The sequence below is a fragment of the Accipiter gentilis genome, chromosome 32 (genome assembly GCF_929443795.1).
Source record: "Accipiter gentilis chromosome 32, bAccGen1.1, whole genome shotgun sequence".
NCBI lineage: Eukaryota > Metazoa > Chordata > Aves > Accipitriformes > Accipitridae > Astur > Astur gentilis.
In genome coordinates this window covers 6,271,011-6,295,937 of record NC_064911.1, presented here as the reverse complement: position 1 = coordinate 6,295,937, position 24,927 = coordinate 6,271,011, and the positions used below count along the sequence as shown (strand labels likewise).

Below are 24,927 nucleotides of genomic sequence, written 5' to 3'. Positions count from 1 at the left end.
CTCTCCCTTAAATTTTGTTGGTTTTATAACTTTTTCCTCACATGAGGAATGCTTGCTGCCTAGGTGTCTCAGCTTGGATGCAGGTCTGAAGGGGGAGAAGGGTTGTAACCTAAAGCAAAAGATAAACTTACCTTACAGGGAGGAAAAATCTTCCAAGCAGTACAGGTTGTCCTAGTTCCTTCCTAAGGCAGTCAGTTGCTACACGTGCTCTGTGCTCTCCTTAGTGAAGAGGACAGAACGGACCTCATTCTCTACTGGAAAGAGGAGAAATGGAAAGACGTGCGTGCCAGGATGTCTTTGGGTAGGCAGTAATAAAACATCTGGCCTGGTTGCTGGGGTACCATAAAATCGACAGAGCCGTCCCATTAAACAGGCTACGCCACAAACTGGGATCACCACCTGGGGGCAGTCGGTAAGGCGTCTTCCTAAGCGGCCCCTTCGTAGCACCCTAAAGGGCCATCTGTCATCCTAGCTTTCTGGCATCAGGTTTCAGGCTCCTTCTTGGAGTTAAAGAAAACCTGTCACATACACGGGTGCCTGTGGCCTGTCTGTTTCACTGGATAAGGAACATATATTTTCCAGGCAACTTGTTCTGGGAGATGACCCAGGAGTCCTCTGCTGGTGAGAACGTTGAGAGCAGAGTGGTTGGTAAATAGATTTATCTAACCTGAGTGCAGGAACAGAAGGACAGATTGGGAATGGGCACAATTCCAGATTTGTGCCTGCAATCAAATTTTTAGTACCTTCACCCCCCGTGGAGGCCTCTCTAGAACAGAGCATGTTTTTGGAGCATGTTAGTATTTGCCTTCTAGAGGAATGATGTCCAGGTGAAGTGCTGCATCGGGCAAAATCATTATCTCCATGAAGCTCAGAGTGTAAAGGACTGGAGGTACTGAAAGCTTGTTGAGACCTTTTCTGCTGAAGTTTTCTGACCCTCCTTCCACTGGCCTCATGTTTCCTTGAAGCACACAGGAAGTAGCCACATTAGCTAGACTGTAAATGTTTTTATTGCCTTTGATGTAAGACTGTGGAATCCATTCAGGTTGGGCTGTGCTTCTGGGAAATAAACCGGGTAGGATACCTGCTGTGCTCTCTATGTTATCTCAGAGTGTACCTGGGGAGTGCTGGGCCAACTCAGACAGAAGATTTTGTTTTGTTTTGTTTTGTTTTTACTTTGTAGCAGAGAGGTCCACAAAAACATCAGCGTTGAAGCTCTTCTTTTGGGGTTTATTGTTTGGTGGAGTTTTTTAATCTTGTTGGTTTTGTCTGCATTTTCTTTAGAGTGGAAAATGTTTGCATTCTTATGTAGACATTAATAATTAATTTGATTTATTAAGCTCAAAAGTGATAGTCCAGGCAAAAGACCAAAACTAAAGAGGGAAAGGAATGCTGTTTTATTTTGCTTATTGTTCTTCTGTGTACATGTAGTGTCTAGCAAAGTGCTTTTAATTCTGCTACCTCTGGCAGCCAGCTGTTGACATAGACAGAGGCTGTAAGAACAGATCGCTCCTGTGATCTGTGAGAATTTCTAGACAGAAAAGCCATTCTTTGTAGAGCTATCAGTGATCTGTGACTGGTTTCTGTTGAAACCGAGGTGGACCTAGAAAACAGGAGTATAAATAATTTCTTATCTCTTGCTAAGAGCTGGCCTTTCATTCTATATTCTGACAGAATTGTCATGATTTCTAGTCATAGCAGGAAAGCTTGGCCTGTTTGACAATATTCTCTGTGGATTTTTGTTCTGTTGTGAAGCAAATGGATTGTTGCATGAGCAGGATTACAGGTCATATGTCTTGGCAACAGCCTTATTTTGGGAGGTTCTTTTGTGTATTCACTTTATTTGCACTAGACAGCAATTACTACTTGTTAGCATGTCTAACGTTTTACTTGGTGCCTGAAAAATTTCAAGAGCATCAATACATCTTCCTCACAGTTTCCAGGTGACATGTGGGTTGTACCTGCTTATGTCTGTTCTCTGGGTAAGAAAGGATATCTAAATATGGTGTGAATCTCTTACCCTCCACCACAGAGAGTAGCTCAGAGTCATATGCTAAGGAAAATAGAGAAGGAAGCTGGTATCCTATATCATAAATGTATCTGCCATCTTTGTCCCTGGTGATTGTGAATTGCCAACAGTTAGCAGCAGGCCCTTAGAGTTTTACACCTTAGGACTACAACCGGAGACTTCCATTCCAGCTGTGGATGTTGTACCAGTAGACTAAACACAGTTGTGAATACCTTCCAGCTGGAAAGTGATGGTGTTGTCCAGGATATCACTCAAGGCAGTTGGTTGGGGCAATTCTGACTGACATGGTCACAGACACTTCCCCAGTGACAGTGGGGTGAAGTCTGACTGGTCCAACTACAGTGATTCAAATCTGTCAGGGTCTGCTATGGCCATCTTCCAGAAGGAGATTTTGTTCTGCTTCAGAACTGGTCAATATTAGTGTGCCCAGAAATATATCCTCTAACTTTGGAGCTGGTATTTCTTTGTGTTACAGTCATGGAGGTGACTTTTCAGAAGGTCATGGAGGTAGAAACTCGCTGTTGTTGCTTTTATGAGTGAGTGGTTGTTACGTCCAGGAGTTCAGGACCTGAGTGATACATCTGTCATGAATTTGAGGGCTGGCTCTCACCAACTGTGTGCTCTGGTATGGCTGGTTAAAGCTGTTACTTGCTCTTTTGTTACAGAGCTGGAGTTTAACCCATAATTTAGAGCACGTAGCTGACTTTGTGGTAAACATCAACACACGGCCCACACACTGCTATCTTTTTGTCTTTTTGAAACTGAGTTTGTTCACTAAGGATTAGTACAGGTGATGTATCAGAAGAAACCCAGCCAGTTTCCTTATTAGGTACCCAAAGGCCACCAATATGAATGTGGACTGGATGGTCTTATTTGGGTTGCTCTAATCAGAGACTGTCTTTGAGAATGACTCAGAAAGGAGACGTGACCATTAAGGTTGTATGAAATCTGAGTTTCTTCTTTCTTCTAGTTCCCTTGAGAAATACTGTAAAGTCAAAAGATGGAAATAGATTCATTAGTTATTACGTAAACCACTTAACTGCAGTAGATAAAAAGGTAAATTTAGCTGATAGTGTAATAAAGTTATGAACAAGTAAAATATCCAAGAGCTCACCCTCATTTTGTGCATTCAAAAGTGTTTTTTTCTTATTGTGTTTAATCAGAGTGTTACACCTTGTGTGTAGTGATAAAAGGGTGAACTTCATGAAAGTGGTTTTGTGGTGACAGCATCAAAGTGCCGGAGTTGCTATGTGGGAATTGTGCTTTGTCTCCCAGTATTTGGATCATATTACATGGTGAAAGATAATTTTTTTTTTAGGTCATGAAAACAGGTGGTGCTTCATTGTCTCTAAAAACACCTTCACAGGTAAAAAAATTGGTTTGTGTATCCTATAAAGGATAAAGGCAGTGGTATCATTCACACAACTTGTACTGAAATTGGGTGCCTTATTCGGTTTTTGCTTTCAGAATTGACTCTTAAATCACTGTGTGTGTCAATTGTCTGAATATTGTCTTATTGGGCACTGTTTTATGAACATAAGATTTAAAAGGGGTCCTTTTCAGTTATGAGTCAGAAGACAGATTTGTAGTCTTTATTAATGTGCCCCCCTTTCAGAAGGAAACCAAAACTCTTTCCACTTTTCCTCCACTTGTGGCTTTTATAGTTGAACTTGAAACTTGTTCTCCAAGACACTACAGCTGTGTAGCTTGGGTTTAACAAACCTTCTTGAAGAAAACAAACCCAAGTGTGTCACTCTCATAGTGTTTCTTTTCTGGAGAATGGAATTTTTGATATAGATAAACAGGTTGAATCTTTTGTGTTTAGTTAATGCTTTTGATGGTCAGTGTGTACTTTTATTAAACCCTAGTAGTTTACTTTTGCTCTTATCAGCATTCTTTTTAGAATTTTTGCTGAAAGCCATGTATTGGAAATAGAGACAAATAGAATTTTACTTATAGAATGTGATAATGCTCTCCTGCCATTTGGTGTGTTACTTGAAGCTTTGATAGCATTGATCTTTGGGGAAGATGCATTTGTGCTCCCAGTTTGCTTTCAACACTCAGTGTGGATGTTGCTTTGTTTACTTCTCTCAGGACTGAATCTTGTAGCAGGTATTGCTTGCTACAAGACCCTTCCTCAATAGGTTCTTTTGGTTGTATTCATTCTCATACATTGACCTTTGTAGTCATAAAGGGTGTGCTTTTGTGTGAAAGGAACTGTTAACCGAAAGCCTTCTCTAGCTGAGACGTGTTGTCTTATGATACTACTAAATGTAGTAGTTGTTTTAAACACATCAGGCATCATAGAAACAAGTCTTAAAAGTGATTCTGCCAATTTAGTATTCTATAATCCTAGTAGCTACACATATATATTTTTTTAAAGTACTTTCTTTAACATTACTTACAGTCCTTGGGTTTGCCAGTTGTGCCTTTTCAAACTGAAAAATATGCATATGCTTTATTCTAGATTGTGAAGTGGTCAGACTATTGTTCACCGTTGGCCTATAAACCTGGTGAGCCTTATAAGTTAATTGCTGAAGCAAGTGTGGATAATTTCAGTAGCCTTGGAATAGCATTCATGGAAGACAGGCTTCAAATGGATAACGGAATGGTGCCACACAAGATTGTTTGTAAGTATCTTCACAAATTGTTTTTAATGGTAGAACATGGTTTTTTTCACAGTTATTTTAGGACTGTGCATATAGTCTTTATACCTACATAAAAACCCATGCTTTTATTTTGGCACAATATTTTCTTCCTGTTGTCATTCTAGGCAGTTCATCACTCTGTAGTGCTACAGTATTTTATACTGTATACTGTCAAATACAGAGATCCTTGAAAAGTTAGACCACTTTTTGAGTGAGTTTCTCTCTTTACAGAACGTCTTACAAGTGCAACAGCAGAAATAACAGAAAAATGTTGCAAAAGATTTTTTTTAATAAAACCCTCTCTTTAACACCTCGTAAGCCAATAATTAACCTTAGTATGACAAGATCTCTGAGTATCCAAGATGATGTTTAACCTTTTGCAAATGCATGAATGTAGAAATGTCAGAAAGGTTAGACGAATTGTTTCTATAAGTCTTGTCTGTTAGATTAACTAATCTATTTGAAAAAAAACCCAGAAGGTTTTAGGCAAATGTTCTCTCTTCTCAGGTTTGAAATAAAAGTGTATTCAAAGCTAAATGTAAGTTGAGAACAATTGCTGTAACTTGAGCATCTTAATCCTTTAGATACTGAGAGAAAGGCTCACAGATGCTTTCTGAACAGGGAGAGGGTTAACCAGGGGAAGGAGGGTGGTGTCATTGCTAATTGAATTTTGAATTTTTGGTGGATGCTTTATTTCTTTAGGGGGTGATTTTGATGATATCAAAACTATGAGCCATTGTGTCCTCATTAGTTCAATAGTTTCAGCTAAAGCAGGGAGGGAGTTCATGGCTAATTCCAGAGGGAGAGGAAAGAAGTAGTCATGGCTGCACTTACAACACCATTCTTAAATAGAATTGTTGTCTGGGCTGTGGAAAGTCCAAGCTTTACCACCCTTTGCTGCATGAAGTTTAAACTTCTTTTCTCCAGCACTGTTATAGAGTGCCATAATATGCAGTCTGTAGGGTATTGTAGAGTAGAGGGCTCTCAGGGATAGGGCCACGCTTTTTTTTTCTTCTTTTTTTTCCATTTTTTGTTTGGCAACAGTCTCATTTCTTCCTGCCTTAGTTGTGTCTTCTCAGCTGTGTTGATAAAACTGTAGGTCACCTAGAATAATAAAATAATGATTTGGGCTACCAAAAAAATCCCTCTCCCCAACACCATGAAAAGGGGTGTGTGTGTTGGGTTTTTTTGGTTTGGTTTTTTTTGTGTGTTTGGTTGTGGGGTTTTTTTGTTCGTTTGTTTGGTTGGGTTTTTTTATGTAGCTCATAGGGCATTGGCAGAAGTCAGGGAATGATAAGATTGAGAACAGCTAGCTAGGGTGCAAGAGGGTAGGAATATGCTCACAAATGTATCTGATGTGAAACTCTCTTGGTGCAGTTCTGCAGAAATATTCACACAAGGAGGGGATGGAAGCTGAAAGAGTGCCCCAGTCATTTGCTTTTCAGAATGTTTTTGGGCTCATTTTGCTTCAGGTACTGTGTGTATGCTAGAACTGCTCCAGGAGAACAGGCTGATGGAGGCTTTTGATGGAGTAGCATATAGGCTGGTAGCTGTGAAAATCTGTTGGGATGTGAAAAAATCTTGCTTCAGATTTCTGCTCCAAACTAGGCAAAGGGGATATAGTTTCAAAAGAATACAAATATTGTTAAGCAAGAAAGTGATTGAACTTGGATCTGGTATATTGTGTGCCAGTTGACTATTTTGTTAATTGAGTTCCTCACTGAATTTCTTTGAGAAATCAGAAACAAAAACATTGTTTATTTGGCCTTACAGGAGTGGAGAGGGATTCAGTAAAATTTTGCACACTTTGATTTGAAATATTTTCATGGCTCAGCAGCTGAAAAAAAAAATCACTTTATTAAGAGTAATTTTTCTCTCCTGTTTCTCATTAGTTTGCTCTGTGAGTTTCACACTGACAATAATCATCTTTGCCCTTCTTTTCTCACTCATATTTGCCAGAAATTTTTTATCTTTGCATTTCCATCCTTTTCAGGGGCAGAAAGGGGAAGGTTTAATACTCTTCCTATTTGCTACTTTTCCATTGGATTCTTAGCTCTCAAGTCTTGCTATGGGTGGGTATATCTGCCTTTATGCAGACTGAAAGCAGTTCGGATTTTTTTTACTCCCTTTTACTTGTGCCAAACTTTTATATGCAGCCTTCAGGACTGCAAGAGACATGGTTCAATGTCTCCATCTTACCCAATGTCATCACTTTATTAGCTTATTTCAAAATAGTTTATTTTAAAATAGCACCAAGCAATTTTCCACCCTGTCCTCCCTAAAAGACCAGTATTTTTCCAAAGGTACTTATCCTTTGCTGGGGACAGAAGGACAGGCAAAATAGCACGCTGGTAAAGTGATGCATTTATGAGAACTTCCTCACCTTCCCACCTATAGACTATTGTTCCGTTAAGAACACATCTGCATTGTGTACAGTAGCAGTCACATTTTACTTTTGTGCAAATAGTTTTGCACTCACAATAAACATTAGCTTGTTTAAATGTGCCCTGTAAATATTGAATGTCGTGCTCTCGGTCAGTCCTTCCTGATTAGAGTAAATGATTTGTGTTATGAGTGCAAATTTATTATGTTTTTGGGGAGGGAGTGGTGGTGGTGTTAGGATTTGGTGTCAAACAAGTGATATTCTTGCTATTATAGATTATTTGTACTGAAAATAAATCTAAACCCTGCTGTGATAGTGATATTCATCATAGCTCTTTTAGTATCATTTTTATAACCCCTTTTTTCTTATTCTTTAACTCTTCCAGCTGTCCATTTACAGGAATCTACTCTGAAGGAGTTGGCACAGGTGGCACCATCTGTAAAAGAGCAAAGTGTAAGGAGTACACAAATGGATGAACTAACTCCTGCTGCTACTTTTGGGACTACTGGTAAATCAGGATTAGGAGTAGCTGAGTCTGCAGGACAAGGTGAAGAGGAGAAATCCAAGCTAGAGAAAGAAAGTGAGCATGAAGATGAATCTAACAGTCTATCTGACAAAGAGATAGGTGCTGGAGAACATCATCACTTGCATCTCTCCAGCTGTCATGAATGCCTGCAACTTGAGAACAGTACTATTGAATCGGTCAGATTTGCCTCTGCGGAAAACATTCCAGAACTTTCTGATGATTGCAATAGCAAACTGGAAGAGAATAATGATGACTGTCTAGCAAAAGGAATAAAGAGAGTAAACCTTGCTGGAAAGCCCCCTAATGTACTAATTTATCTTGGCTCTGAAACTGCAAAAGTGGAATTTGAGCAGGTAAAATCAATCCTTCAGGAATGCATTGATGTAGACAGCTATACCATCTACCAGCTGCATGAGGAACAAGTACTGAAAGCTCCATGGATTGATAATTCATTGCTGTTGATCATTGCCACAGAGGAGCCTATTTCTGAGGAGAACCACAAACAATTTATGAAGTTTTTATCTAAAGGTGGAAAGATTCTGGGGTTTTCTTCATCTTTTACATTTGATGGCATACAAATAAAGAGAAAAAACAAACTGAAGAAGAGTGTTCATGAATTAGTGGTCTCTAAAATGGACAGCACTGAAATTAAGTTAAATCTTTTGGTCAGTGGCTGTATTTTTGAGGAAGTGATGAAGGAAGATACTAGCAAAGTGAAGACATTGAGTCGATTAAATAACGCTGATAAAGATATAGTTATTGTTCATCTGACTTACGGAGACAGTGGAGGAGAAGCCATTCTTTCTCAGGTACTGTGTGTGCAGAAGCATTCATTTGCTTATTGCTACAGGATGATGTAGCATTCTAAAAAAGTTCACTTATTCCCATTGCATGCACTTGGGAATGCTTGTCAAGGGGAGGTATAGATGGATGTCTCAGTGAATGTACAAGGACTCTGAATGCAGAATGGTTTTCACTTGATCCTCAGGAAGCTTAAAGAATGGTAGAGAATGTCACTGCTGTTCCACTTCCTTGTTTTCACCACGTAGACATGCACATGTAGATCATGCAAGATCACAGTGGGTGGTAGAGGAGAGAACAGGTTTGCATAGTAAGCAAGCATCTTCACGAGCAGAGCTATCCTTTTCTGCCTGTTAGAAGTTGTGCAGTGATACAACTGCGGATTTTGCAGATTTTGGGAGGTGGGAACAGTATAAGCTTTCACCCTGAGTCCACCAATGAAGGCACTTGCACATTTTGAGTTAGCCTCAGTAGGAGCAGAGGTAAACATTTTCTTTTTAGCATGGCTGTTTAGCACAGTGGGAACAGGAAGAGCTGAGTTGTTCGTGGACTCGGGGTGAAAGCTTATACTGGCAAGATAAAAAAAGAGACATCCTTGTAAAAATATGAAGTATGTTAAAGCAGAGAGTCGGGAGAAGATGTAAAATAAACCTTGCAAGAAACTTGAAAGATGTCTCCTCTTAAGGTTAAGGTAGCCAGCACTTCTGGAAATCTGACTAGCAAATGAGAGAGTCCCAGCCTCTATTACTTGTTGCATGCCATGTCTAGAAAAACTACTGCACAATTCTTGCTTGAGCAAGTGACTCTGCAATAAAGGTTAGTCTCTGACTGCGCTGAAATGCTATTGTTGATTTAGGTCTGTTGGTTCTTTTTTCGCTAGTATTGCTACCATTTTCTCAGTTATGTTCTGTTTAGTATCTTAGCGTTGTGAATGAAGTGAATCATTTTATGGATTCTTTAGCAGTGTTTTGAATAAGGCTAATACCTAGATGGATGTTAGGTTCATGATGTTGGCCTTGCTGTTCTGTGTCGCGGTTTAACTCCAGCCAGCAGCTAAGCACCACGCAGCCGCTCACTCACTCCCCCCCCCCCCCCCAGTGGGATGGGGGAGAAAATCAGGGAAAAAAGAAGTAAAACTCGTGGGTTGAGATAAGAACTGTTTAATAGAACAGAAAAGAAGAAACTAATAATGATAACACTAATAAAATGACAACAACAGTAATAAAAGGATTGGAATGTACATATGATGCGCAGGGCAATAGCTCACCACCCGCTGATCGACACCCAGCTAGTGCCCGAGCGGCGATCCCCCGCCCCCACTCCTCCCAGTTCCTATACTAGATGTGACGTCCCATGGTATGGAATACCCTGTTGGCCACTTTGGGTCAGGTGCCCTGGCTGTGTCCTCTCCCAACTTCGTGTGCCCCTCCAGCTTTCTTGCTGGCTGGGCATCAGAAGCTGAAAAATCCTTGACTATAGTCTAAACACTGCTTAGCAACAACTGAAAACATCAGTGTTATCAACATTCTTTGCATACTGAACTCAAAAATTAGCACCTTACCAGCTACTAGGAAAACAATTAACTCTATCCCAGCTGAAACCAAGACATTCTATCATTTAAAAACCCCCTTTATTCAATTCGAATGCATTTTTTCTATTTACAATCAAAAATAAAATTCTAAAACTTGGTTTTTTTATTTTCTAAACCTTGACATGTTTTCAGTCAGTTATGTATGCTCCTATTTTTTGGGGGGGCGTGGGGGGAGGGAATCTAGTCTGCTGGAAACCTGCTTTTTTGTTTCCTGAGTCTTCTTTCAGGCTTTAAACTTTTAAATAACATTCTGCACCTAACAAATAGCTCAGAGCACGGGGGATAGAAGTGTGGGACTCTAAAGTGAGCCAAAATCCTATTCATTCCACTTAAGAATAATAATATCCCAGCAAATAAGTACCTCTCCAGTGTTAGGGTATTGTGATCTCTGTTAAAAAAAAAAACACCAAGAACCAAACAAAACCCACACCACCTCAAAAAGTTAAACAACTGATAAGTTTAAGTGTTCATAATCTTTTTTGTTATTGTTACTTTCTGTCTTCCTGGATAATGGGTGAGGAAGCTTCCATGGCTGTGTTAAAGGTAAATGTTGGTCACTGATTACTTAAATATTCACAAGATATCTAGCTAAAGTTTTGAGTGAAAAGCTGATAAGAGGTACCATTACATTTAGAAAATAAGTCTATGCCCTGGTAGTATGCGTTTACCTGGGTGTATAACTTGTGCTATTAAATCTAGAGAGATTTCAGCCATTGCATAGTAAAACTTTTAAAGTGAGCCTGAAGACAACTTGCACATTTTGAGTTAGCCTCAGTAGGAGCAGAGGTAAATGTTTTCTTTTTAGCATGGCTGTTCTCAGTTATATCACTTCCCTTACTCTGTGTTTGCTATCATGCAGCACATTGAGAAAAGCAGAGCAAGATTTATTTACCAGTATTTAAGTAGATGGGGACTATAATGGAGGCATAGCTGAACAAACTTTATGAAAGGTTCTAGGACCTGTTTTTACCAATATTTTAGTTACATGAGAACTTTCTCAGGAGTCCAGAGTACTCAAATTTAACTGCTCACATATCAGGTAGTATACACTCTTCTAGCAATTACATAATTCAGATATATTCATCAGGTTTCTTAGGAGTGTTTTCATCTCTTATCAGTTTATCAGATTAAATCTGGTAGCTTTTTGGAAACTCTGTTATACATAGTAGCATGTTTATAGCTTTATGTAGGAAGCTTTGCCACCCATGTGTTGTATGCTTGTACTAGAAAATTGATTAGATACTGTTGCTATCCATTTCTGCAAGTTCCATGGTAAAACCTGCTTTGCTGTACCGTTTAAATTGACCCTTCTGCTGTAGTAAAACTTAATACTGCAGAGGTTTTCCCCAGAAAAAGGGCATTACAGTGTAGCTTCAAAAAATCAGATTAAAAGGATTAGTGTGTCATTTTATAATTTTAAATGACTTCCAGTCTGGATTTGAAAAGCCTTATTGTTTTCTCTTCAGGGGACTGACAGTGACATCAGCCATTAAATATTCTGTTGCAGACTTGTTGTTTCCCTTTTTTCTGTACTCTTCTCTTCTCCCCTCCCCCCCTCATTTCAGCATATTTCCCTGAATATTGAATATACTTCAATAAAGTAGATCATATATGACAGATGAAGAACACCATTAAAATGTGCAAAATTGGATAAATGAATGAAGATTGTCATTTTCATTAAATGAATATACATGTAGTAGGGTACAAAGGCTTCTAAATATCTTGGAACACTTATTTAAAAAACAAACAAAACAAGAAATCACAAAAAACACCAAACACAAAAACCCTCACAATTTCTTCTGCAGTTCATTTCTACCTTTAAGCATCTGCTTCAGCCTTGAGAAGTGATTCTGTACAAGGTGGTGTTCTGGGGTTCTTCGTTCTCTTTCAGACAGAAGCATTTCTTTATCTGGACTGATTGCAACTTAATTCATGTGACACAGTAAGGACTTGGTCAGCCTGAGTTCTGCATAGCTTGTGCAACCTCTGATAAAGCTCTTCCAATTTCAATGTAATTCTGCTCTTGTACAAGTCAGAATATGACCAATATTGTTGTTTGTTCTAGGTGGTTAGCAGGCACAAAAAGCAGAAGGAGAAGTTTAAGTTAGTAAATACAGGTTTGAACAACTCCTCCAGGAGAAGATCAGTTTATTAAGAAGGGATATTTTGTGTAGGCTTCAGAGAAAACTGTAGTGTACTGGCAACTGTGATACCCGAATCAGAAAATATCAATATATAGGTGTTCCCTAGTTTATAAAGATAAAGCCCTACTTTTATAGATATGATGAAGACATGAGAAACTCTTAAATTGCACTAGTAACACTGGATATTTCAGCAACCACAGTCAGGACAAAGCTGCTTTTGGAACTGTTGTGCTTATCTCTCTGCCACATTAAAAATGTGTAATACCAACAAAATACTTTTTTTATTCCCTTTGCACATATCCTGCCAGGCACACTTGGAACTCGATATTAATTCTATGGATGTCCAAACTGAAGAGGATTTTAATTTGCTTAAGATAAGCAATACTAAGAGATATGAAGTTCTCAAGGAGATCCTGACATCACTTGGCCTGAGTTGTGAATTAAGTGAAATTCCGATGTTAACACCTATTTACCTTCTCTCTTCTGATGAGGTAAGGCTTCTGCTTACGTTTCAGTTGTTTGAGATTTACCCTACAAGACAAATTCAGTGTTCACTTAAATATACCTTGTTTCTTATGTGGTATTTTTGTTTGGAGAGGTTTACATATGACAGGTAAGCAAAAAGTTTAGTTTCTACTCTGTCACTGTTTTGTTACCTGCTAGTAGTCGTTTTGAATTTAACCATGGGGAAATTGTGCAGGGTTAAGTTTTCAGATATATTTGCTATATTTATGATAAAAACTGATATGCTTATTTGCATGCTTCTGCAACATCAAAACACAAGGCTGTGTTAAGCTACAGAAAGAACAGATTTAAAAGACAGGATTTGTTTCTCTTTTAGACATAGAATCGTTTAGGTTGGAAAAGACTTTTAAGATCATTGAGTCCAACCATCAACCATGCCCACTAAACCATGTCCTGAAGTGCCTTGTCTACGTGCTTTTTGAACACCTCCAGGGATGGTGACTCAACCACTTCCCTAGGCAGCCTGTTCCAATGTCTGACAACCCTTTCAGTAAAGAAATTTTTCCTAATATCGAATCTAAACCTCCCCTGCTGCAACTTGAGGCTGTTTCCTTTCGTCCTATCACTTGTTACCTGGGAGAAGAGAGTGACACCCACCTCGGTACAGCCTCCTTTCAGGTAGTTGTAGAGAGCGATCAGGTCTCCCCTCAGCCTCCTTTTCTCCAGACTCAACAACCCCAGCTCCCTCAGCCACTCCTCATAAGACTTGTGCTCCAGGCCCCTCACCAACTTGGTTGCCCTTCTCTGGACCCGCTCCAGCACCTCAATGTCTTTCCTGTAGTGAGGGGCCCAAAACTGAACACGGTACTTGAGGTGCGGCCTCACCAGTGCTGAGTACAGGGGAACCATCACCTCCCTGCTCCTGCTGGCCACACTGTTTCTGATACAGGCCAGGATGCTGTTGGCCTTCTTGGCCACCTGAGCACACTGCCGGCTCATATTCAGCTGGCTGTGAACCAGCACCCCCAGGTCTTTTTCTGCTGGGCAGCTTTCCAGCCACTCTTCCCCAAACTTGTAGCATTGCATGGGGTTGTTGTAATCGAAGTGCAGGAACCAGCACTTGGCCTTGTTGTTTTAAATGAGGTAGAAAGTTCTGTATAAGCTGACAACAAAAGATCAAACCCAAACTATGGAGAATGATGTGGCAGACCAAAAGTGGAAGACCTGAGTGAGTAGGGAAGAGTGTGTGTTTACACAAAGAACAACTTTATTCCTGAGAATGTTGTAATATTTCCTGTAAATAGAATAGCTTCTTGTAATTCAAATAGCTGACTGTTCTGGACTTCTCCACTTGAGACGTTGCTTTGTAGTATTGTGAAGAACATATAAAGCATTAATTTTAACTTTTTTTTTTTTAAACATGACTTCAAATACATGGTATATTGATCTGAAGGGGTAAAGCAGTAGGTGATTAAAAAGCAATACAGGCTGCTCAGGCTCTTTGAGGTTGTTGTTTGCAAGCCATATAGCATTGTCACTACTTGCTCTTAGTATGCTTGTCTGATTTCTGCTCCTTTTCTGTACCACCCTTACGTTAGCACAGAAATGAGATGCCTGTCTTTAGTGGAGCTCAACTATAGAAGCTCCTGCTAGGATGCCTCCTTCCAGGAGTATCGTATATAACATCCTTATTTGGCTACAGGATCAGTCAATGAACAAAGTGACATATTACAGCTGTATGTTCTTAAATAACTTGGATGATATTTAAATTTAGATTGTACTTTTCAAAACACTGTTCATTAATCTGGAAGGTGGGCATGATAAGCATTGCACAACTTATAGTTTGGGAATATATGATACGTGACTTCATTGTATGGCAGGCAAGTCAGTAACAGATCCAGACAAACTGACTGAAATACTATTAATAGGAGTATCTGTAAATTCAAATCTGCATTTGTTTTCTGTGTCTCTGAAGATACTGCCTGTCTTGGTTTAACCCCAGCCAGCAACTAGGCACCACGCAGCCGCTCGCGCACTCCCCCCTCACCCAGTGGGGTGGGGAGAGAATTGGGGGAAAAAAAGTAAAACTCGTGTTGAGATAAAGACAAGTTAACAGGACAGGAAGAAAATAATAATGATAGTAATAACAGTAATAAAATGACAATAATAATGATAAAAGAATTGGAATATACAAGAAACAAGTGATGCACAATGCAGTTGCTCACCACTTGCCGACTGATGCCCAGTTAGTTCCCGAGCAGCGATCTGCCCCAGGCAAACTCCCCCCAGTTTATATACTGGGCATGACATCACATGGTATGGAATACCCCTTTGGCCAGTTTGGGTCAGCTGTCCTGGCTGTGTCCTCTCCCAACTTCTTGTGCCCCTCCAGCCTTCTTGCTGGCTGGGCACGAGAAGCTGAAAAATCCTTGACTTAGTCTAAACATTACTTAGCAACAACTGACAACATCAGTGTGTTATGAACATTCTTCTCATACTAAATCCAAAACATAGCACTATACCAGCTACTAGAAAGAAAATGAACACTATCCCAGCTGAAACCAGAACACTGCCAAAGCTTTATACTGGTGCATTAAGTAATGCCCTCATATAGTAACTCAGATTGGATGTAACAATTGATTAAAAATGCAGAGAGCTTTTTTTTTTTTTTTAATTCCCCTTGAATGATTGCCCTTTGCCAAACTCTGCCAGATCCATCTCCACTTTACAATGGTGAAAACACTATCGGAAGTGCTTCTATCCAGCCTTCTGCTTGGTGCCGGGCTGCTGCCAACACTAGATCAGTCAGCCATGACCTTTGTCTGGTCGAATCTTGACAGCCTCCAAGGGTGCATGCTACAGCCTGTCTGTGCAACCTGTTCCAGTGTTGCTGTACCATTCTAGTGAATTTTTTTCCTGTTGTCCAACCTGAACCTCCCAAGCTGCAATTAATGGCTGTTGATGCTTTATTATATTGTCTGGCACTACAAAGAAGTATTTGGCTCTGTCATTCTTTTAACTCTCTTAAGTAGTTACAGGTTGTTATTAAATCACTCCTTAGCCTCCTCTTCACCAAACTGAACAAACCCAGCTTCCTCATCCTCTTATAGATGTGTAGTGTACTGCTAACCCCTTTGTGGTTGCTTTCCAAAGAATCCTAACTAGCAATTCCCTGCATAAGCTGAAGTCTGCTTTCCCAAGACGTAACTCTGCTGCTTTCCTTCTCAGCCTTCCTCCAGATCTTGGATTCTCGTGGTTGCTACAGCCAATGCTGCTGTCTGTGACCAAACAAGAAACAAGTTCTTCCCACTCTGTGAGCAGTAAATTGTTAAGAATTGACTATCTATTTGTGTGGCAAATGTGGAAACAAAACTAAAACCATTTAGCCTTTTTTACTAGTATTAAATGCATTCTATACAGAAGACTTGTAGTTTATTGAACTCTTTCTTTTTTTTGTTCTCCTCCTTCACTCTTTTTTCATGATTGTTTCTTTCCTATGCACGTGCAATTTTCAAACATGCCATGAATAAAAAGTTAGCTAATTTCTGTCCAAACTTGCCATCTAGTGGCTTATTACAGGGTTGCAGGCTATCTATCAAAAGATATTTTTGCAATGTATGCTGACTGTATCGTTAAAGTTTATACCACAATTAGTTTTTTAAATGGTGTTTTTCCACAGTTTGGGTTTGTGTTTTTTTTAATAGTAGTTTTTCTGTGCTGGTATGTGTAGTCATTGTTTCAGTGTCTTTCACTTTAGCCATGACATACTTCCAGAATACTCTGTGAGAGGAAGTTGCAACTTGTGTGTAAAAACCACTGTTAATAATTAAGAGATAGCATATTAAAATGAAGAAGGAGTATGTAATAGTTCAGCTTTCTAACAAGTTATTTACTTTTCTCCATACATCATGTTCTACGTGGGTCTTCCTGCTTTCCTAGAGAGCAAGAAGATAACCAGAAATGTACCTGACAGGTGAATAATTTGAGGAAATACTTGAACTTGTTTAAGATCAAAGTGAGTCAGTAGTACTGGAAATAGAGGAAACTGTCTTGCAAGCTCTAGTACTCTTGAACTTCCTTTTTTTTTTTTTAATCACTATTTGTATGGAGAGCTTGTCTAGTACAGGTCACTGGGCATGTACTGGATGGTATATTCCTTCCCTGAGAGATTATCCAATTAATGCTCATTGACAGCAAATGATTTTTTGGATGATTTTCTTATGCTTCCCTGCAATAAGAAATGTCATAGTGAGTCAACTAATGATCAAGCAAGCTCAGTGTCCTCAAGAGCAAACACTCTTCTCCTTAAGAGTTGGCAGTTCACTAATGATTCCTCACCCCCAAACTGGAGGCTGCGTCTGTACTGTTTAAAAACTGCTGCAGACCTAACCTTGTTGGATTTTTCTGATTAATTTTAGAAACTACAAGCGCCTTTTGCTTATGTGGAAGAAATAATAATTGATTTTGCTCTGCATTTTCACTCCATTAAGGAAAAATGTAAATTTTTGTTGTTTTTTTTAAATTCTTTAAATTTAAAGTGCTAGTTTCATTAGTTTTTTTTCTTTCTGATTGGTAAGCTTCATTTCACAGTAGAGCTGTACCCTGTTCTGTGGATTTCTGTGGCTTCTCTTACCCATCCCCTTTCCTCCTTTATCACTTCAGAACTTCATCAGACCTATTTTCTACTACATTGTGGACATCAAATAAATCTTTCTCAACTTTATTATATGAATAAATAGCTTCTCTAGTCTTTTCCTCTGCCTGCAATTCCTGAACAATCTGTGTCTTTTTGCATAGTTGTTGCAAAGCTGTTAACAACCCCATCAAATCTATTATGCTGATTGGTATACATTTGATTATCAAGACTTTCAGATCTTCTCATCCACTTTCTGGGTCTTGGACAATGCTTTTTGCAATGTAATTTTTAGCTGTTTCTGAAGGGTGGATGGACATTTTTTTTTTTTTTTTCCTCCTTAGAATTCACATTTTGAAGTTTTAGTTTCCAGTTTATATTGTTATCATGTATCTTAAAATCACAGTCTTACTATGGAGATTTAAAAAAACCAATGAAATATGAGCAGAACTGGCATTAGCTTTCTGAAAATCAGTGTAACTTTAGGATTTGGGGAGACAATTTCTTTAATTCCTTAAAAAAAAAAAAAAGCAGCTAATTCTGGGGAGAAGAGTTGAATTTTGACTTTTAAGTGTCCAGGATTTCATATATGTTATTTATTATTTTTTTAAAGTTTATATATAATAAAAACTGGGGGTTATTTTGATGTATGAAAAAATAAACAAAGGTATAATTAATGTACACATAATTAAAATTGAATGTAGTGTCCTTTCTTGGAAAAAAGACTCAGAAGGGCAGTTGTTAATATTTCATGAGGGGTTACGAACTTTATAATGCACTTTTTGCCTTTAGCATATGAAAAGAAAATTTTATTTTAGGGTGGAATGTAGGAGACTTGGGAAGAAATATTTAAACCTTGACAGTAATTACTCTGAAAATTACACATTTAGATTGTGTCACTCAAGAAAAATACATTAGGAACAGGATGGTCAATCTTTTAAAAAAGTGATATTTTGACTGCATATGGCTTAGCCAGACTAGATTTATGTTGCTGATACTGTTCTAAAACAGGCAGAGATTTCCAGCTGTGCTTTATTCAAATTGGAGTTAGGATGAGTTGGAGGCTGTGCTAAATAAGCACTGAATCTCATTTTAGCTGTTGAATATCTTTCTAAACAGCAGAAATTAGATCCCATTATTACCACTGTTGGGGTAACAATATTTGGGTTACTTGTCAGTAAAGTTAAAACATCAAATCGAGATGTCAAACTAGAAAACATGATTTATTATATTTTTGTATGTATTGCAGTTCTCGAATAATGTTACTGCTGTGATTGATTCCCATATCTTGGAGATTTTCAGTTTTACTTGCTCCTCTTCCGCTCCTCTTCCTCTCCTCTTCTCCTGCCTTTTTCTTAAAATGTCCACAGGCTTTACCAGTCTGAGCTTTAAATTCTGGTAATATTATGACTTTGAATTCAAATAAAGGCTCTGGTATCTGAATACTGGATGATAATGTCCATCTGTTAAGAGGTCTAGGTCTTACCATGTAGAATTATGCTAGTCGATCCTCAGCTAGTGCTTGCTGCTGATGGTGTTGAGTGATTGCTGTGACGGTGTGCACTTTTTATTCCTGATCTCCTTTCTTGTAAATAGAGTGTAAAGTAGGGGGCCTGGAAAGTAACAGCACTTGAGGCAACTCTTTCATCACAAGACTTTTTGCACTAAGGCTTGCAAGTGTGGTTTGCTTCAGATACACACATACGGACATTTTTAAATTCGGTTAACTGGGAAAAATCTGTATTATATTGATACAGTGCTACAACAACAATGAAGGTAGTGTTTGAACCAAGAGCAATATAGTATGAAAGACAGGTTACTTGCCTTTAATTAGTTTAGTGCAGTTTAGTTAAATCTGCAGAACTTGTTGGTGCTAAATGTAATTTTAGAGACAAGTATTGGTACTGAAACATAGAACCTTTTTCTTTTCTTCTTTCCTCAACCCAGTGTAAAGCAGTTAAGCAAATTGTAGACTTGTACATTCCTGTAAAAAGAAAATTCTGTGTCACTGTGGTGCAGGGTGAACTCAGTGTTGAAACAAATGGTGATCACTCTAAGCCTGTTGTCTGGCACCCATATGTTCAGTGGCAGCTTCAAGCATAGAGATCTGATTTTTTCTGCAGCTTTGCCTTTAAACGCTCAAATATTTACTCTTTCACATTGCCATCTTGAAGGATAATTTTTCAGACATAAATGCTAGGACTGTATTTTATTGCCATAAGTTTCAGCATAACATCTTCTAGGCTTCAAAACAAGAATTCACTCCTTGAAGAATGAGAGATATTTGTCAGAAGAGTGATTATTTCCATTAGAAAGTGTATTATACCCACACAGTTGCTGATCTGAAGCCTCATAAACTTGACTGCTAACTCCTCAGGCTGTGTTAGGCTGAGTCACTTTTTTCAATATCTTCCAAATGGATGGCGGCCAAATGATGAAATGTAATCAGTCTTCATTACTTCGGCTCAGCTATTAACTGTCTTTTAAACGGTATGTTCTTCCAGAATAATAAACAGTCAATACAAACATATTGGCTGAAGCTTGAAGTTGAGGGGTTTAACTCTTGTTTATTAGAGGTGGAAAGAATAATTAAAAAGTACAATTGAACGTACCTCTTTGAAATTCAAACTTTCCTTTAAAAGACACTTTGAGATACAGAATACTGCGCTCACAAGGGTAATGCAGTGGGAAGACAACTTTGTGTTTTTTAATAACTTGGTACACTACGGCACAATCAGAATTCAGTTGGACCGAATTTACGTGTCTTGAGCTGCAGTTTTGATTCTGTGATTGCATCGGCTGTTTTTAAATTCCAAGTCCATTATGTCAGCTAAAAGAGTATGAAGTTACTTTATCCTGAATAAGTCTTTCTTTGAGGATGGGAAATTTGAACTCTCAGCTAACACTATAATGAACCTAGATTTCAGGGTACATTTTGAGACAATTGTTTCTGAAATATTTCCGTGCATATTAATGTGTATTGTAGAACTTGAGATTCAACTATGAAACTTCAGAGTTTTAAAAAAAATTTCCAGTGCTAAAATCATGGATAGTTATACTGAAACTCCAGAGCCGTATTTTTATTGCTATCCAAGTTTTCACACTTAAAAGTGAAACAAAAATGTATAATCTACAGAACAGGAGACTCCCTTATTTTCTCCTATCATCCTCAAACCATAAGCATCATCCCTGTCTTTTAGGCCATAAGACAAAAGGCAAGAGCCCTTTGGAAGTATTTATTCCAGAAATGAAATTTGCTCTTTGGTCTAGCTCAGAAGTAACCCAAGAGCTGAGGAAAAATGTTGAATGAAAAGCACACCACATGAGACATCTGAAATGATTCTGTTGATCACTGATAAATAGTCTGTATCTAATATTTTTTACTTTTGTTAACATACTCTATGTATTATTTCAAACAAACAGTGCATTGTTGCCAGAAATCTTTGTCTGTACTTGAAAGCTTTGCCAGTTTGTCTCTTGGCTAGGATTGAAAATGTCTTTTATGGCAAAGTTGCTTCAGGAAAAAGAAAAAGTAGATACAGCAATGTAAGTGCATCTGTACCAGTAAAAATGTGTATTTGCTGGAGCAGCTTATTCTTTTTGGGAAATGGATTTAATGTATGCCATGTGTGGAACTCTTTTTGCTGTTAAAAGCTGTGTTTCTACTAGGCTGGTTAGGCAGTGCAGTGCATTTGGCAAACCATTTGAGTTCTGACAGGTAGTATGCTTTTTCTCTTAAGTGGCTTTCTGAAGAATTTGTCTGTAAAACTTAACCCAAGGACTGATAACAAAGTACTATAAATTAAAAAAATATTTGTAATTTAACTCCATGTGTTTGGGGTTTTTTCCCCACAGTAAATGTAAAGTTATTCGTTAGCTTGCAAGGCTTTGAGCTGTATGTGTGTGCAAGGAGGGTGGGTTTGCTTTTGGTTTGTGTTCTTCCCCCTCCCCTCCTCAGATTAACTTTTGTTTCTTTATAACAAAACTTGCAAAGCCAGAAGGATCACACCGATCATAAACCAAAACTATTTCAGTGTTGTTGTCATTCATTGAAAAACTCTTTGTATCAATGTCTGGATTCTAATAATAGTCCCTACTGTTTGCTGGTATTTAAGTGTGTGGTTCTGAAAGGAATGGCCCTCTAAGAGGGGATGGTTATTTGACAGTCAGTAGCTCCTTCCCCGCCCCCCCCCAGCTCCATCAGCACTCAAGATAATGAAGGTACATAGGGACTATCTCCTACTTTGACAGTTCAGAGCCCTCTTGGTCAGAGGAGTGCAGAAAGCCATTCTTCTGAGAGCTAATGCCACCCTGACTGAGGTGTGAGCCCCTGCAGGTTCCTGGTTTGTGCCCACTTGCAGAGGCAAGAAGTTTGCCAGCTAAATCTCTGCAGGTTCAGCATGGAAAAAGGCCAGTCTCAGAAGTGCTTAGGCTGCATAGGGCTTTTAGGGCACCAGCTCTGTCATATTGCTGGGCATAAGAAGAGAGAACTCAATGGCATGGTGGAATAAATTGTAGAGATTTAAGACGATGTGTTTTTACTTCACACTTGTGAATGGCTAAGAGAATTATTACGGGCAGTTACTGTGGCTTACTAAGCACAGGGTAATTTCTTGATCTGTGGTAACTTAATAGAGAAACCGAGAGGAGGGATGCTCCTCTTTTCTCTCCTTACCCTCTCTAGCATACAGCAGTAGGATGAACTACAGGACTTGAAGGTAGGTGCAGCATGAGTGAGGATGGATAGAAAGGGGAAGAGAAGGAAATCTGCAGATGGGAACCAAGATACTGGGTTTTGTTTCTTCAGTGATATTTCTTTTTGTACTTCAGTGAAGAGTTTTGTAAAACTTGTCATACAGTCAAGTAGTAGACGGAGGTGGAATAGGTACTGTATATTTTAATGCATCTTTCTTCTTTCTCCTCAGTCTTCTGTTATTCTGTGTATGTTTGTTAGTGTAGTTTCCCAACAGATCTGCCAGTTCTTCAGTAAAACTTTTAACCTTTTAGTTCCAGTTTAAATAGTTCCAACTATTTGTTAGAGGTAAAAGCTTAAAAGAAGCTGAGTTTCTGTAGCAAATTTTATGAGATACAGTCCAGGCCACAATGCCTTTGAAAGCAAGTTGTATGCGAAGGCAGCCTGTCATTCTTGCCTGGCAATAAAGGGATGCTATGGGACTGCCAGTCTGCCTAAACACTGCTCTGACAGAAGCACCCACCCTCTTTTGCTCCTCTTCCAGCTGGCAGGACGAGTGGTAGTAAAGAGGCAGGAACTTGTGAGGGACTGTGTGTGTTGAAGGGAGGAAAGGGGTGTCATGGGGAGTTGAGGTGTGGGAGCTTGGGGATGCAGGGTAGATGTGGTAGAGTGATACCAGGTCTATGTATAACTGCATAGGTGATCTTACGGGGAGCTGCAATGACATGAACAGCAACAGGTAACTATAGATTGGCTGCCCCACACCTATATTCTTCCCCATAGCTGAAAGAGGTGATGAGAGTGTGCCAAGGGAAGCAGCATGCTGCTCTCGCAGAAAGAACATTGGTGTGACATTGAACTGGCTCCTTCTCCTAACAGCTCCCCTTCCCCAAATAAGGGAGGAGCACAGGGAAGGGCAATGCTTTCTGAATTTTCGGGTCTCTGCTGTTGACTGGAGCCTTGCTTGTTTTGTTCTTAAACATTTTGCCTATGCCGCTGAGAAGCATTTAGCTGGCCCTGTTGAGAAAGGATAGAGAGAGAAGAGGTGTGGGAGATATTGGAAATGGTACTAGTGACTATATGTAGAAGGCATGAAGAAAAAGACGATGAGGGCTATTGCATTTGAACTATGAGACACAGTTACAGCAAACTAGGCTTTCCCAGCTCTGTGCTCAGAGGCTGTTTTTTTTTTAACCAGTCTTACAGAGCAAAATGGCTATGAAAATATAAAAGGTTTTTTACTAACTTCTGAGACAAAATTAGTGTTCAATAGAGATTGTTTTTCCTGGGTCCTAACTCGGTAGACCAGGCTCAGGATCTGACGGACAGTTGAGCTTTGATCATGCTGGCTCCTGCAAGTATTAGAAGGCTAAATTATCTCTTAATTTGTTCACTCATAAAAGTTTCTTCAGACTTCTCCTGGAGCTGTTTATTGAAGAAAGGCTGGCATGCTGCAGGTATTTTCAGTGCATTCACCACACGATGAGACTCCAGTATTGATCAGCGTCCCTGCCCAGCTGAGGTAAATTAATGTTGGCATTATATTAAACCACCAAGAATCTCTATTGTTCTCAAAAGCTGGATGCAGTTGTGGCTTTTAATATATCTCCTTTAGTGAGGGCAAGGTGTCCTACCACTAGGGGTCACTTATGAGCTGGATTTAGATCACACACAGTAACGCAAAAGTTAAGGAAAGGATGGAAAACATTTTATGCATAATGTGTTGTATATAGATTTGCATTAAAATATCTTTGCATATTTGCAGAGACTGTCGTGTATAATATTTCCTCAATTTTAAAACGGCATTTTAAATTCCACAGGAATTGATGGTATGTAGTGTCAAAATACAGTAAAAAATTTTCAATTAAGAAATCTTGATGGGAGGTGAAGGGGATTCCAAATGTGGAGCCAAGTAATTCCAGGTGGTTGCTAAAGCTACCTTTTGCTTTTCTGTTGTTTATCTTCAGGGAATATTTACCATATATTTGGGGGAGAGGGGAAGAGAAATCTGGCAAACATTGCCTTTATTTTACACTTTTATAGTTAAAAACGTGTTTTTCTTCTTGCATGATAGCAGCAAGCATGCGGTTTATGTTAAACAACCATGAATCATGTTTGTAGGCACATAATAATGAATAGCATACTTATGTTGCATTATGGTTTGTAAACAACTTTTTGGCTATGTATTGATTCAATAAATGTTTTTGACGATTGTTTGGAAAACGCAAGAAGTTTTGAGGAATGAAAGAAAATATCTTGTTTATAGCAATCTCCGTAAAAAGGGTCTTCATGCTGCTGTGAGAACTAAAAGTTAATGCTTTTTGTACTGAGTAGGGTTTAATCTTATTGTAAAGCTAACTGTGATATGAAATTATTATGTGCTGGCACCTGACCAAAGTGCCACTCATTGAAGTGTATTCTATCATGTTTCAAGGCTTGCTTCAAGTCAGTGTGCATGACACTTCACAACCACTTTCTTCAGTAGGCATGTTCTTTCTGTACTGTAGAGAATGGAAAAATTTATTATCCTTTCAGAATGGCTTACGTAATATATATTTAAAAAATTTGTGAGCTTGATGTTCATGTCTTCTGCTAACTTCTTACTCCTGAAATGATAAAGAATAGCATTAGGATTGAGTACCCTTTCTTGAGTATAGGTCACTCAGCATAAAGGATTGCTAGCCAGTATGTGAGGCTGAGTTTTCTCAGTTTCAGTTTATCTTGGAGTTTGTAATAGGAATCTAAATAAAAAAAAGTAAAATCCACAGTGGCAGACTAATCCAAATTCATGTTGGCTCTGTGTCTAACACAGGCACACATTCTATCTTAATGTGAAGGCAGTAATTAAAGTGACTGGTCTTGGATTTTGTTTCAGCACTCAAAAGTTGTAACCAATAAACCTTTTGCAGTCAGGGTTCAGGGTACTGCCTTTGAGCAGATGGGTGATTTTAGATAGCAAGAATCCATAACTTGTGACAAACGCTCTGGAGATCCGTGGCAATTTGGCATCAGTTCAT

The 24,927-nt window shown here is 38.9% G+C and overlaps 1 protein-coding gene across 2 annotated transcripts in view; it reads left to right on the top strand.

The window, feature by feature from the left end:
* HLCS (holocarboxylase synthetase) overlaps positions 1-24,927 on the top strand; it is a 132,361-nt gene that overhangs the window by 5,337 nt on the left and 102,097 nt on the right. For both annotated transcript variants that reach the window (XM_049834895.1, XM_049834894.1), the window contains 3 exons: positions 4,494-4,656; positions 7,443-8,392; positions 12,428-12,610. In XM_049834895.1, the coding sequence (XP_049690852.1) occupies positions 4,494-4,656; positions 7,443-8,392; positions 12,428-12,610 (1,296 nt within the window). The remainder of the gene's footprint in view (positions 1-4,493; positions 4,657-7,442; positions 8,393-12,427; positions 12,611-24,927) is intronic.